The 16,502-nt window shown below is 35.4% G+C and overlaps 1 protein-coding gene across 1 annotated transcript in view; it reads right to left on the reverse strand.

Moving 5' to 3' along the window:
* Positions 1-4,398: 4,398 nt before the first annotated feature.
* The window catches only part of CDC123 (cell division cycle 123), a 126,162-nt gene continuing 114,058 nt past the window's right edge, over positions 4,399-16,502 (reverse strand). Inside the window, exons 13-14 of the mRNA XM_074194115.1 lie at positions 13,182-13,319; positions 4,399-12,480 (exon numbers count right to left, since the gene is read on the reverse strand). Of these exons, the coding sequence (XP_074050216.1) occupies positions 12,454-12,480; positions 13,182-13,319 (165 nt within the window). The 3' untranslated portion in view covers positions 4,399-12,453. The remainder of the gene's footprint in view (positions 12,481-13,181; positions 13,320-16,502) is intronic.

Raw genomic sequence — 16,502 nt, forward strand, 5'->3', positions numbered from 1 at the left:
TTTGCTGTGCTTTGAAGTACTTGGAATGGAGCAGGGAAACTGGTTTTATACCCAACCTCTTGGCCTTTTTTGTGAGAAGTTTTTTTTCCTTCTAGTTCTCTATATCTCGAGGAGACGAGCATCGTGGGTTCCCTCTCCCATCCAAAGCCTCCCCGCTCTCTCGAGCTCAGATCACTTGGGCTGAATTCATAAACTTCAACTGCTAAAAAGTTGGGAAGTCTAAAAATTGCTAAAACAGATAGTGACATAGAAGACACAGCAATCCTGGACCAGGGAAGCCAATAACTAAATTTGGGTTTTGTTTTCCATTTCTTTCACTCTGTAGGAACTACCAACCTTGTGGGAAATTTTTTTTTCTTTTTTGGGGATTGGGGTGTGATGCAACTCTTGCTTTTTTGACATGATAAAGGGGAGTTTAGGCTTTGACTCAACCTTTCATTCAGTCATCCCCCTGAAATTCTTTAGCATAGTTTTCATTTATGTTCATTCTGCTTCCCCACTGGACTATGAAAATATCAACTGTCTCCTATAATTCTCTTTTCAAAGTACTGAGATAAATGCTGTGGCATAATGGTGGTTGGGAGAACCAACAGAATTAACCTAGTATATCTCTGCCGGCCTCAAGTAAGGTACAGAAGGTACTCCTCAGGAAAAAAAGGAAACAAGGGAGTAGAAGGAAGACAGATTTGGCACTTTGTCTTTTCATACTTAAAAAGGTAGGACTGGAAGCGCTGTGTGATTTTTGTGAGGAAGCTTCAGTTCCTTCTAGCCCTTAAATTCTATGAATTTGAACTATACTGTATAATAAGCTCCTGGTACTTGCTAGGGCCAAATCTATTATAATTATAATGATGGTGAGCGTGGGAAACAGCCATAAACAATTTTATCAGCCCACAAGAGCTGAAGCATTTTAAATGAGGAAATCTATCAGTGAAAGCGATTTTTATGCGACTCCCTCCCACACACTCAAACACACCCCCCTCCAAAATGAGGTGCAAAATTTGGGCCCGAGCCCAGGCTAAGTGTACTTACTCTCAGGAAAGGAGGGAATCATGCCAGCAGCCGGGCTCTGCTACTGCTATTCTAGAGGTGACCTTGCTTTTCTCCAAAACTACTCCTTAATTATGAGCACAAAGGGAAATAGAACTGAACCTGTGTGAGCTGTGAAACGACACTGCAGAACCACCACACTGGCACCTGCAGAGGCCTTCAGTAAAACTGTGTCAAGAATGACTACTTGGCAAGAAAAGGACCCCACTCTAGTGGGATTTGGGACCCACTTGGGAGTCTTGGGAAAAACCACCATGGGAAGAGTGAACTGAGAACACAGGTTATCTTACCAAAAGACCAAGATAAAAACAAGTATGAAAAGAATAAATGGGGGTGGAAGAAAGAGAATAGAAAGAAGACAAGGATTGTGGAATTTTTTTTCTGATTAAAAATTGAAGTCTGATGTAGGAAAATGGTAAAGGGGTATATGAATTTTTGTTTTTCTATATACCCCCTTGTTTTTTTTAAATTTTTGAGCTTGGGGCAGCTAGGTGGTGTAATGTAAATAGAGCACTGGCCCTAGAGTCAGGGGGACCTGAGTGGATCTGGGACATTTAATAATTACCTAGCTATGTGACCTTGGGCAAGTCATTTACCCCCTATTGCCTTGCAAAAAAAAAAACCAACACAAAATTTTGAGCTTAAAAACACTAAATAAAATTCATTCCCCTGTAAATATTCTAAAATAGTTAAGAATTATATTTCTATTATGTTAAGCTTGCTTTTTCTTTTTAATAATATGATAAATTTCAACATGTAACTTTCAAGGCTGGCTTTTCTGCTGTTTTTCTCTTCTTGTTTGTTTTGTTGAGTTTTTTTGGGGGGGTAGGAGATACAAGAATCAACATCATTTTATTCTTGGTGTTAACTATAAACTCACTCAAACAAATAATTAAACCAAGGACTATTTACAGGAAAGTGACTATGGATCAGGCATTTACTATTCATCTTCTGCAACCTAACATCCAACTAGTTGTCAACCTATCAGTTATATGTACATCTCTTCTTGTATTCTTCTCTTTTTCTCTCCTCACATGGCCATTATCCTAGCTAAGGTCTTACTCACTTCTTGCCTACATTATTGTTAGTCTTCCTGCTTATAATCTTCCCTGGCCAATCTATTCTCCACACAATTGTGAAAGTAATCTTACAGCACAATTCAGGTCACAGGTCATTTCCCTACTGAAACGCTTTCAAAATTTCCCTTAAGTCTCCAAGATAAAATATAAACTCTTCAGACTAATACTTAGAACCCTTCACAATTTTAACTCTAAAATTCACTTTCAGATTTATTTCACATTCTCATATTTTATCTTCCAGTCAATTTGAACCATACATGTCCAAAAACCAACATTTCAAGTTTTCACATATTTGTGTGAAGCACCTCTACCTACATGTGAAACTGCTTTTTTTTTCCCTCTACTCTGCATCCAAAAATCCTTCAAGGCAGAGCCCTGGTACCACTTCATTGTCAAGACTGCTCTGAATCTGCACGTGGTCATATTCTTGCCTTCCTAAAATGATCTTATATTAACTGTCTATGAACATGATGTTTTTCAGTTAAATATAAACTTTTTTTTTTTAGGTTTTTGCAAGGCAAACGGGGTTAAGTGGCTTGCCCAAGGCCACACAGCTAGGTAATTATTAAGTGTCTGAGACCGGATTTGAACCCCGGTACTCCTGACTCCAAGGCTGGTGCTTTATCCACTACGCCACCTAGCCACCCCTAAATATAAACTCTTAAGAGTGAGAAACATTTTGTTTCTGTATTTGAATTCCAAATACTTGCATATAACAGGCATTTAATATGTGTCGGATTGAACCATGGAAACTAGGGTATAGGGCGGTTAGGTGGTACAGCAGATAGAGCATCAGCCCTGGAGTCAGGAGTACCTGAGTTCAAATCTGGCCTCAGACACTTAATAATTACCTAGCTTGGGCAAGCCACTTAACCCCATTTTGCCTTGAAAAAAACCTAAAAAAAAAAACCAAAAAACTAGGGTATAAAACTAGGACCTGTAAGAGATGAGAAAAGGTAGAGAAACATGGGCAATACATTAAATGATCTACCATTAAAATCCACATTTATACCAAATGGTAATCACCTTTGGCTAATTTGTTGTGGTTGTGTCATAGATATGGAAGTTTAAGCAAATCATAAGTCTTTGAATTTAGACACAAGCCTGGAGCTCGCCTTCTGATAATCATTTTATAGCCTGAAGCAGTCACCTAATATGGGCTCAATTAGAGCATATCTTAAAAAAAAAAAACCTCACACATTTCTTGATTTACAGTCACATTATAGAGTTTTGATCAAACTGACAGAATGATTAGGTAACTTGATTTTTACAGCAGAAAAAAAATTAACATTTTCCTGGCCAATTATTTCCAAATATCACTGGACTCTCAGAGCAAAGATTTCTTATTACCTGTCAATTACAGTGGAGAAACAAATCTTCTAAGAGATAATTATATCTATCCTGCCCCTACTAGCTGAAGAAATTATGTTTGCAAAACACTTTAGATAAGAAATATCACTGCCTTTTTATGACATTATTAGAGGCAGGTAGCTCATAACTAAAAAACAAATTATGGAATAACATATTAGTACTACAGTGGGTGGAGCAGGAACATCTTTTACTTTTTAATGTACTATGATGAGATTAACAGGCAGTATTGTGGTTGATTGAGAACCAGTCTCAGGGTCAAGAAGACATGTATTCAACACTGATACAATACTGGCTGTGAAACCCTGGGCAAATTACTCAATCTCTCAGCACCCCCAGCAAAGTAAATCCCTAAATTATAAAGTAGTTGTCTGCTCTGTGATGGTAAAGGAAGATTCCTCATTGGTGTTCCCAATACCAATAAAAACAAAGGTGCTGTGGTCAATTCAGGAACTTGTTTTGTTTAATTACATGTTTGTAATGGGTTTTTATTTTCTTGTTGGGGGGAGGGAGAATGCAAATTTTCACTGATCCAGTTTCCATTTTGAATTTTTAAAATATTTAATGTGATGGGCCAATTCCCTTTTACATACAGGAGAACTGACATCCTGTCTTTGCAAGACTGAAGGAATACAAATCTTCCTGAAGAGATAGACACAATGTATATTCAAGGGCAAATACATGAATTCACAATGATTATTTCTTTCCTGCCTCAACTGTCTCAATTTCTTTTCTTCCTTACATTAACAGAATGAAAACTATGCACAATTTATAGAGGATGTAATTGTTCTGTGGAATTGTTCTCAACAGGTCAGCAGAAATGTTGACTGGAGGGGGTGGCTAGGTGGCGTAGTGGATAAAGCACCGGCCTTGGAGTCAGGAGTACCTGGGTTCAAATCCGGTCTGTCTCAGACACTTAATAATTACCTAGTTGTGTGACCTTGGGCAAGCCACTTAACCCCATTTGCCTTGCAAAAACCTTAAAAAAAACAAAAAGAAATGTTGACTGGTTAGGCAGGATTTAGCCATGGTTTCAGAGCTGCTAAATTTTCAATCAAAAAATAGTGGAATAAAATATACATTGAAAATTCACTGGTGGCTCTTTGATATTTCAACTCACTTAAGATATAAATTTTAAAAGTACTGGTTATGAGGGGGCAGCTAGGTGGTGTGGTGAATAGAGCACCAGTCCTGGAGTCAGTAGGGCCTGAGTTCAAACCCGGTCTCAGACACTTAACTGCCTAGCTGTGTGACTTTGGGCAAATCACTTAAAAAACCTCATTGCCTTAAATAAATTAAAAAAAAAATTTAAATAATGGTTATGCATACTTAAAAGAGATGACTATAATGTAATGAAACATTTATTAAATATTTACATGAAATATTTCTAAAGATTTGGTATTCAAGGTTTATAGGGAATTCATGCAAAATGATACCAAAAGCTATTCTCCCAATGCAAATGAGAATGGAATATAGGAATTATTCTCAAAAAAAGAATTGGAAACTATTAACAAACATATGAAATACTGTTCTAAATCACTAAAAGAAATGAAAATCAAAACAACCCTTGATTTTTCACTCACAATACAAACTGGCAAAGATGATAAAGAACATTAAGTCAGTCTTAGAGAGGATGTTGGAAAATAAGTACACTAATATACTGCTGGTGAAAACAATTTGCAATTATATTAAAAATTACTAACCTGGCTCAAGGGGTCAGAAACAATAGTGTGAGGTACATACCCCAAAGAGGTCAAAGGCAGAAGGAAAAAAAATCTTTTATACATTAAAATATTCATAAGCAGGATTTTTGGTAATAGAAAGAAAGCTCATTAAATCATACCTAAATAAATTATGGTACATGGATATAATAAAATGGTACTTACCATATGAAATGGTGATTATGAAATTTAGATATGCAAAGGAAGCCATATGAATGAATTCAGGATAAAGTTAAGTAGAACCAGGTTACTAACATATAGCACTATAGCATGGAAACATGAAATCAAATACTGTATAATTATTAGAAAAGTATGGGACTACCATAGCATATCTAGAGTTGGTTATACTTTTAAATCTGTTTTTATAAGGAAAGATAATTTTTTAAAATTACATGTTCTTCCCCCCCCAGTAATATCATCATAGAATACATTATAACTTCTGAGGATGACTTCTTCAAAGGATATCAATCATCTGGTCAAGTTCTAGAATATCTGCTAGAATATTTCAAAATGTATTGTTTTATCTATTTCTTTACTTTAGAATACACATACAATATAGCCTTAAAAGGTATACACTAGGAATAAAAAATCTCAGGAAAATCCCTATACCAATGCAAATCAACAACTGTTCTTTAATTCATAGTCCTAAAGAGTTTCTTAAGAAACTGGGCAATTAAGTTTTTTGCTTAGGATTACATACCCTTTATGTGTTAGGGGACCCTCAAACCCATCATCTTGACTCTGAAGCTCATGGCTGGTTATGTCTCTTGATGATTCTAAATAAAAGCATTTCTTAGACAAGCTGGTAGTCTTGATTCCTCTAGCATGCATGAATGCATTATTATAAATTATACCCCCACAAGAGGCATATTTATCAGATTCCTTTAACTTTCTAGTCAAATGTTTATTCTAATCCCTTGAAAAAGGTTCTGTTTTAGTTATTATATTATCCAGATTTTACACTTGCTTTTGGTCATGAAAGGGAGCTGGACCTCAAATATTTCAAATACTAAGTTTTACTCTGATAAAAAGAGATGGAAGAGTAGCTAAATACTTCAAATATAAAGATTTTTTTTAAAAAAAAGCTCACAACATCCAATTGTTTTTTATTTGAATACAAAATCTATAAATTTTAGTTCTTTATTTGACTAAAAGTCTATAAATACATGGCCCCACAATCCCAGTTAAGCTTCTTATACATAAAACAAGTCCCAAATATGTAAGGAAAAAAATGTATTTGAACAACATATTTTAAGTTTTCTCACTGGTTGTTGACGAAGATATGAAAGCTTTTGAACTTGAACTTGAGACTGACAAGAGTCAATAATCATCAGGGAAATCAAAATTATTTGTAGCTCAAATACAATTAAATTTAATGAAGAAAACATTTATACGGGGAAAAACAGAGGAATAAGCCTCAATGTGATGAGCTATTTTATGCTATGACTCATGGTCAGTAAAAACAAATAACTATGGATAGTCCTACCAGACACAGGTGCCATGTTTTAACCTTCCACTTCCATTATGCCTCCAGATATTAATTCACATTTATTTCACTGATGGAACACATTTCAAAATATTCTATACTGGATTTAGAGTCAGATGATCTTGTTTGGGTTCCTCCTCAAAAGAACTTGGACAAATTACTTCACTTCTAAGTATTTTGGCTACCTTATTTGTAATGAAAGAGCTGGTCTAGATAACCTATAAGATCTATAAATTTTTATCTATAAATCTACATGACCTTTTTATTACAAGAGCTTTGTTTTCCTTTCCTTCTCAATGGAGGAAAGGGAGAAGTGGGAAGGTGAAAAGGCAGATTTTTCCTGATTTCACTGATTGAAAATTTTTTTAAAAAAATAAAGCTATATGATACTATGACCTCAGGGTTAGGGTGGAGTTACGATTTGGAATACTTCCACAAGAAATGAAGGAAAAAAGATAAACCCAAGAACATGTTGTAGTATTAAGTACTCAGAGGGCCTGAGTTAGACGTAAAGGAAACAAAGTGTGACCTTTGGAAAGTTATTTTTTCTCTTAATATTGTTTTTAAAAAATCTGAATATTGAAGAGGTTGAACTGGAGTATCTCCATAGTCCCTTCTGGCTCTAATCCTAATGGTGCTATTTCTCTTTCTCAGTTTTATAGGTTCCTACCTATATCTTTTAATACTACAATGAGTGAGGATATACAAATTGTTCATAAGCATTTATGAAGTTAAATCAGATTAAAAATATTCAAATGTGGTTAATACTTCCAATTAAGGGGGAAAGGATATACTAAGTATTTCACAGAATGTTTAGAAAAAAGAATTGCATTGTCATCTTTGGGAAACTAAAGTATCATATCAATTAGCAATCATTATTTTTATTCCCATTTTGCTTTGTAGAACATCTGCTATCACATCACCTTTAATTGTTATCATATACTGACATATATGAAAGCTGTCAGGTACAATGATGTAATGGATAGAGTACTGGCCTCAAAGCTAAGACGACCTGAGTTCAAATTGCAACTTTGATACATGCTGGCTGTGGAACCTTGGTCTCAAGGTGCTCTAAGCAATTCTCTTAATGCTTATGTTGCTAATGTGTCAACCTGCCCTGGCAAAATGAGCTTCCTCAGTTATACTAGGGGAATCATAGTTCTATTCCCTCTCCTCATCCCTAAAATGTGAAATACTAAGTATGAAAAGCATTTGACCAAATGCCTTTTTGGGATTTGTTGACCATGCAACTATAGAGTATTTATTGATGGTATTATTTTTAAATAGAAGGGGGACAGCAGAGAGAGAGAGGGAATAAAGAAAGTTCTAAGTACTAGCTCCAAAAGCTGAAAATTTGTAGCTAAAATAATTATTACCATTTTGCTTAATATGACAAGTTTGTCAGTGAGATTAAATAGTAAGCTCATCCCTGATAATGGCACTTTGGCTCATTATTTTAATACTACTTAACAGAATGATTTTCTCTCCTTTAATTTTCTATCTAGTTTCATTATATCCCAAAACACACAAGAAAGAGAAAATGAGCAAATGCCAACCACAGGAAAAGAGATTCATAAGATGACCCAAACACCTAATGAGAATTAAGTACTAGAAAATTCCACTTCTGCTTCCAGAGTTTGCAGGCATTAACATCCTCTACTCTGTAAGCAGGTTATGGTAAATAAATTTCTTTTTCATGTTCATGATCTTCCTCTTCATCTTTGGAGATTTTGCACAATATAAGGCCAATCTGAGACTACACCATATGTTTGTTGAGAAAATTTTTTTCACATAATCTTATTATAGTATGTTATCTATTTATACCAAGATTTAAACAAGATGACCTCTCAAGTTCTTTCCAACTCTCAGATCCTATGTTAACAGTTTAAAAGTCTAATGCAATTATTATTAGCTTAAAGCTCTGAGTTTAACATGCCTGATAGAAACTACTCCAACCGCTCTTTTGGCTAACTTTTACGCGCCTTGATAATTTGCACATAAAATGAATATATTCTGGACTGGTAGGGTTAATTTGGATTAAAAATCTGTATAAACAGGAAGCTAGGTGGTACAGTGGATAGAGCACAGGCCCTGTGTTGTGGCTTGCTTCACCTTGGGGTACACAAGTGGCAACCTCCCTCCCGGAAGGGAGCTGAGAATAAGGAGTCAAGCCACTACTGCCTTATGCCTCCAGCTCAATTTTATTACTGCTTAGCTATTACATATATACTGTTAGGACTTCCGGGGTAGAACAAAGAATAATGAGGTAATTGGGGGGATACACAAGTGGGGTATGTACAGCATCTTGCGTTACAGGATAAGGGGGTATGTTAGGGAGGAGTTGATAAAACACAGCTGTGTCTAGTGCCCTTGGTCTGTGGGGCAGAATGTCCAGCTCCCAAGGACTCCGGCACACCTTATCTCTAAGGGTGGCATGCCAACTCCTGAGACTGTCCAGGTGGTGGTTTACTTGGAAGTGATTTGTGTCATGGCTGTTAGAATAGCCTGTGTTCCCACAGCCCTGGAGTCAGGAGGATCTGAGTTGAAATTTGACCTCAGACATTTGATAATTAGTTATATGATCTTGGACAAGTCACTTAACCCCATTACCTTGCAAAATCCAAAGCTCCCTACCCCCCCCCGCAACAATCCATATACCTTTGAGCTGAGATCCACTAATAAATGAAGTGATGATGAACAAGTATTTAGAAAATCTTGCCTCTACAGTGCTGCAAAGGGAAAAGTCCCTTATGAAAATGTGAATCAATAGATAATCATATTTCCACTTCTAAATTAAATGATATTCAAGAATAACTAAAAGCCAAAAGGTAAATATTCAAGCAGGAATATCTGATTAAATTTGAGGATAAATTTCAGATCCTAGGATTTGAAACTAGAAGTGGTCTTAGATACCTATCATCCAGAATGCAGTCATAGATGGAAAAACTGGACCTCAAGAGGCTTAACTACTTATCCAAGGCACCTCAAAAAGTCAATTGCTGGGTTAGGAACTGATCCCAAATCTCTGGTTCCAAATGCAGTCTTCTTTATACACTCTGCTATCTCTAGTTGTCAAGAATAGATGAGGGTATAGGAATGGATACAATCTTTCCATTAATTCTCTGAATAGAAGGCATCCCTTTTAAAACATTTCTGAAAGAACATTTATTAATAATAACAAATTTAGATCCTATTTGAAACATAAATAAATAACATTTATTCTTTTCTAGAGGCACACCAAAAGGTTTTATAATTAAAAAAAAAGTTAGGAGACTCACATGAGATATTACATCAGGTAGACAAACCACTAAGAGCCAAGTTAGCATAGAAATAAAGTGTCTAATAAGAACTGATGTTTTTACCAAAAACAAAATCAAAATAGAAGTCTATTTTGAAGACTAGCAACTGCATGGATAAACACTGTATTATATGTCTGATAGTAAAGCTGCAGCAGCTTCTCCTCAGACTTTTAAGATTCTGGGGACAAAAAGGAGATCCTGGATTGTAAACATAATTAATTTAAACACAATCCCAGAGTATTATAAAGAAATAAGAGCAGAAGTTACTTAAATCATGAAAAGTATAATCTAAAACTCTAGGCAGTCTAGGATTTTAACTGCTCAGATTCAAAATATTAGAATCAGAAGAAAGTCAAGATCATCTAGAACAACCCATTGCTTTTACCAGTGAAGAAAATAAGACCCAAAGAGGTTAAGTTACATGTCCAAGGTGACACACCATGTGTTTCAAAGACAGGATTCAAACCCAAGTGCCCTGACTCCAAATCCAGCATTCTTCCAATTGTGGGGTTGCACAGACAAATTACCATCATTTCCAATTTCCAATTGAAAATCCAGAATCAAAAGAGCTGCAACAATTTGTCAATGTCTAAAAACAAGGAAGGACTAGGACTCAATATTCTTAACTTCCCTCTGAGCTTTAAGATCTGTAAAGAGTTTCTTCCCATTTACATACTTCCCTGCTGAAGAGAACAGTTTTAGTAACCTTCCCATTAGGATCTATTTGCCTGGACATGAGGATTTACTTCATCTGGGCTGTGGACTGCTACAATTTATTCATCCTGGGCACAATGTTTGGGGAGTTTGGTAGTTAGTGCTCCTGTCCTAGAGGAGTCTGGTTTGGGTAAGGTTTTGGTTACAACTCCTAACATTTGAAGGGGTTTCTATCTAAATCAATGGAAGAAGTCCCCACATTAAGGGGCTTTCAAACTACTATGGGATGACTTTTACATTGGGGGTACATTGTCTCAGGGATCATAAAAGTCTCTGTCTGGCTTCGCCAGGGTCTTTTGACCCCACAAAACGAAACCTTGTAGAGTTTAAAATTTTGAGCACTTTGCTAGGACACCAAAGAAACAAAATATTCTTTATTTATTTGTAAAAGGAATACAAACACATTTCCAGAGGAACAAGAATCAGTACTAACCCTTATTCATAAGGTAGTCTGGTCCTGTGCAAATCAAACTTCTCATTCTTTTAGCTACTGTAGCCTTGTGGATAATACAAACTAATACAGGAGAACCTGTATCACCAACCAACACCTATGGGTTACTAAAGACTGGCAGAGCCAACAACTTGAGAGTGTGATAATAGCTCACGATGTAAAAGCAAAACAAGGGGCAAACTGGATCTGGAGTGAGCAAAAAGGAATGATGCCTTCTGCCACATGATCTTTATTTGCCAGGAATGAGGATGTGCACTGTTCTCTCATGGCAGTGCAGTATAAATAGAGGGGATAGAGGTGGGTCTGGAATTGCAGTGATTTTTATCCTTAAATACGACAATATCCTCTACTTCACTGAATCTAACAATCCTAGAAAGCTGTTTTGAGTACCATGGGGGAAGTTCTTTGCCTAGAATTCCACAGTTAGAAGATGTGTGTACTGTAAGTTGAAGGGAATGTCTTTTTTTCCCCTCTCTACTTCTCTCTAGCCTCTCTACTTCCATTACTGTGTTTTTAACAAGTTAAGCATATGCTGTGCACTGGGAACACATAAAGCACTCACTGTTATGGGCTTCTACCATGGCATTCAGGAAAATGGAACAATGAAATAATAAATCTCATTTCTAAAGTACCATAAATACTTTCAAACAAGGTTTTATCTCCTAGGAGAAGTGACATCACATAATTCTCTAAACAAAATAAGGGAATATCACCCCCAAATTGGAGTGAACTTTGATTATAATTTGATTATATTAATAAAAGGATGAAATAGTGAAAATATGAAACTGGGAACTTTCTGTTAGTTCCAAAAAAACTGAAGATCAAGTTGATACAAAGAGTATAAGAAACTCTTGAAAGTTTAAAAAAAAAAACTCATAGCAACCTGGTGTTATTTTCAAAAGGAAAGGCTAATGAGTCTAAAATTCAATATTGTATAACAGAAACACAAATTTATCTGCCTATCAATTGGGCACAGAGCTATTGCAACAAAAAGAAAATTAGCTTAATTTGGCCTGTCAGGCTAAGTCAAAAGACCAATTAGATCATACAAAATGTTTCATACACTTGAACAAAATAGTTTCCTATGTTGAAGTTCTCTATTATGCTATTTTTATACATGGTAACAAAGTCCCATTTTTTTCTAACTGAATATACATGAATACAAAATGCAACTGATTTTTTTTTTTCTTCAGGTTGATAGGGAGTTAAGACTTATAAGCAGCCTTGGGAAGTGGCCTCCATGCTTTCCTCTTTACTTAAGCCTTCAACACTATGGCTCCTCTTCTCAGTCATCATCTTGTTGATTTCTTTTCTGTCAAAGGAAACAAATAATACATTAAAAAACACATTTTAATGGGAATATTTGTGAATTAACTCTTTCTGCAAATTAACATACTCTTCCCTGGGTTTTGGTTTTATATATACTTAAGAATTATCACAGAAAAAGTCTCATTGCTTTGATTCCTGGACAAATCAAGTTTGATTCATTCCATATTTCAATTCTCAAATATAAAAATGTGTGGTAACCATCAGGAATATAGAATAATGACATCTTAACAGATTAGTAATACATCATTAATATGAAAAATTAATTTGAAAGCAGTCAAATATCTACAGAAGGATGGAATTAAAGAAACATTTAACATTCATTAGATAAATTCCCCCTTCAGCTGATTGGGAAGAGAGAAAGCTTGTTTCTATTTGTTCAGCATTAAAATGTGAATAATAAAATTTATTAAATTAATGGCATTAGATACTTAACAATCAAAAAAGTTAAGTATCATAGCACCATTTCTCAAGCAGATTTGAAAATAAAATTTATTTGGGGCAGCGAGGTGGCGTAGTGGATAAAGCACCGGCCTTGGAGTCAGGAGTACCTGGGTTCAAATCCAGTCTCAGACATTAATAATTACCTAGCTGTGTGGCCTTGGGCAAGCCACTTAACCCCATTTGCCTTGCAAAAACCTTAAAAAAAATAAATAAATAAAATTTATTTGTTAAAAATTTCATTACCAGTTTTAGAAAGTCTATTAGTTTATGAGCATCTTCACCAGTGGAGAGGTCTACAAAATCTTTAGGTAGCCGGTAACTCAAGTAGGGACTTGGTTGTACTGTAACTTCACTGTTTGTGCAACGAAAGGCTGGAGAATCCTTTAAAAAGAAAAGATTATACAAATACATAAAAATCTATTCTTTGATTTTTATTGTTCAGAGTTCAGTCATCCAAGTAAAAAAAAAAAAAACAAAAAAACAAAACAAATCCAAGCCAAAAAAAAGTCAACATTCCCATCCCAATTTCTTTCCCAATATCTCATAAGCTAGTAAATCTTGCAATTATCTTAGGTTTAGCCTTGTCCCCAATCTTTAGTATATATTGTATTAAGAACAATGGGAAATCAGATTCTGAAATGAAAAGAATTCCAAGGTATACCTTCTCTGCTTTTATATAGCATCTTAGGGATATTATGACTGAAAAGTAACATTAGCAATTATCTGGTATAATCTTCTTACTTGATAGACAATAATAGCATTTATATAGTATTAGGAATCTAATAAATCATTTTACCTGTATTATCCCCTCCTTTTCAACAACCTTGTACCAGAGATACAATTATGACTCTCATTTTTTGGTAGAAGACAGTGAAGCTGAGAGAAGTTGCCAAGGTCACAGATATGAAGAGGCTGAGACAAGATTTGAATTCAGGTATTCCTGACTAAATCCACCACTCTATCTACTATGTAACCTTTCTGGTTGCAATAAAGATACCACAGTATATGGGAAGTATGAACAACTTGCCTAAAATCACATGGCAAGTATAGCAAAATAGAATCTAAGTCTCATTACTCTCTCAATTGAGTATTTTTATGCCACACCACACAGCTTTCTTATGTATAGCATAAAAATCAAAACACATAAAAACATCATAAATATTTTATGTATATATGTATACACACAAATGTGTGGCCCTAATGGGGTCACAAAGAGTCAGGTACAATAGATGAACAATATGTGTTATTTGTGAGCGCACACACACACACACACACACACCCCACATATGCCAGAAACCTCTAACAGACCAAAGATTTGATTAGGCTAGAGAGAAAAGAATCAATAAGGGCAAATAAATGATGCATTAAGAGCACATGTAAAAAAGTAAATTGTGTTGCTGTCCACTCAATATTATCCTTGAAATGTGAAAATATATTATTTTTCTAGTAGCTATGATTAATTTGAACAAATCAAAACACATTCTTCTTCTAAATATCTCTCAGGACCAACCACATCCAACTGTGATTTTTCTCTCAAAGAGCAGAAGTTAAATAAAGATGAGTGAAGTGAAATAGCCCATGAGGGAAAGTCCTATCATGGTTACCAAACACATCAAATCAACTCTACATTCTATTATCATAAATATATAAGCTCAAATTCATCTACCATAAAAATATATAAGAGAAATCAAACTTCCAAAAAAGAAAAAGTTGAAAAATAACACATACTAGGGCACATCCAATTTTCTTGGGAGAGCATGCTTATATATTTGTAATGCATTTTGTATTACTTACCTTCTCAATGAATGGGTAAAGGGGTTGAGGGATGGAGGGAATTTAGAATTGAAAATAAAATAAAATTGAGTAACAAGAATAAAGGTTTTGTATATATAAGTATAGGTCTCGGGGCAGCTAGGTGGCGCAGTGGATACAGCACCAGCCCTGGAGTCAGGAGTACCTGAGTTCAAATCTGGCCTCAGATAATTACCTAGCTGTGTGGCCTTGGGCACGTCACTTAACCCCCATTGCCTTGAAAAAACTTTAAAAAAAGTATAGGTCTCAAATAGTGGAGATAATAATTGATTTTTAAGTTCAAAATTATAAAGAATTTGCTACATTTTATATTTAATATATTGGTTTACAAAAGAAATTTCATAATTTCATAATTTTCATAATTAGTAAAGTTGCACCATTTTACACTAACCAAAATTCACATAAGGATTACATTTCTTTCCCAAACCCATATCTTCACTTTAAAATTATTCTGATATTAGAACAAGTATTGAAAGAACTTCTGGTCTTCTTACTGTCCTTTGCATAAGACTTTTGGCCTTGATATATGAAGTTTGTCTGTACTTGTGGATAAGGTAGAAAATATATATAAGTAAAAATCCTTAAAATCATTAGCAAGAATCTCATACTTTATTTTTCTTCCTTAAGGCTATGATCTCTCTCACATTCAACTGAGATCAATGTACACCATGGAAACAATGTAAAGACTAACAGAATGCCTTCTGTGGGAAGTGGGGGGGGAAAGCATGAATGGGGGGAAATTGTAAAACTCAAAATAATTAATTTCTAAAGAAAAAAAATCATTAGCAAGAATGTTTCTTCTTATTTAACCCAATATTTACATGTAATCCTCTATCAAAGGGAAACTCGAGACATACTATGGAAACATTTTATCGAAACCAAGTTATTCTTGGTTTTTCTGTTGTTTGCTTTAAGAACTGTGTCATATTAAAAATAGGAACTGAACTTCCAGAATGAAATTTAGAAGTATATTGATATATGCCATAGCATGACATAGATGGGAAGGCCAGTCTTGAAGTCAGGATCAAATGATTATAATAATAATTGTCTTTTGATTTCAAAGATGACCACACCAACCAAATTAATGGTGGCAAGACTTGAACAAGTATATTTATTATAGTGAGGCATCCTTCTCACTTGTCTTTTTCAGAAATGATTTGATAGGAAACAGGACTACGGGTGATGGTTTGCTTGCTGCAGAAGTCTCAAACTTTGATTTGGCTTCTCTACCTCCCATGGGGAGGCATGATGCACCATCAATGCTGGGCAAGTACCAGCATGTGATTTCTGGTGACAGAATGGGACAATCTGATATATCCAAACCTGTTTCTCAATGGACTCATTGTCAGTATAGTCTTTCTTCTCAAACTTTTCACCTTCAACCATGCTGCCCCTGGGACACAAAGACTCTGATTTCCCAGAAGCTGCCTGGTGGGTCATGGAATAGTACCATGGGAGGCAATGGCTAAACAAAGGAACCATAACTCACTTAATGAGCCATTCCCAGTTTCACTATTCTGGTCAGGTGTCCTTAAGATAAGCATAGCCTAATCTCTGAGACAAGCATATGCTACTGGAAAGATCAACCAGGGAGAGAGGAGACAATTGCAAAAAAGAAAAGTGAAAGAGGAAGAAGCAGCACCAGCCCATGGAAAATCACCTCATGGTGTCAATTCTTCCCCTGCCTTCCCCTTTGCGTTATCGCTTACCCTCTCTCAGAGAGGGCCACAGATGCCAGTGGCCAGTTGCCCT

Source organism: Macrotis lagotis, chromosome 7 (genome assembly GCF_037893015.1).
Source record: "Macrotis lagotis isolate mMagLag1 chromosome 7, bilby.v1.9.chrom.fasta, whole genome shotgun sequence".
Taxonomy (NCBI): domain Eukaryota; kingdom Metazoa; phylum Chordata; class Mammalia; order Peramelemorphia; family Peramelidae; genus Macrotis; species Macrotis lagotis.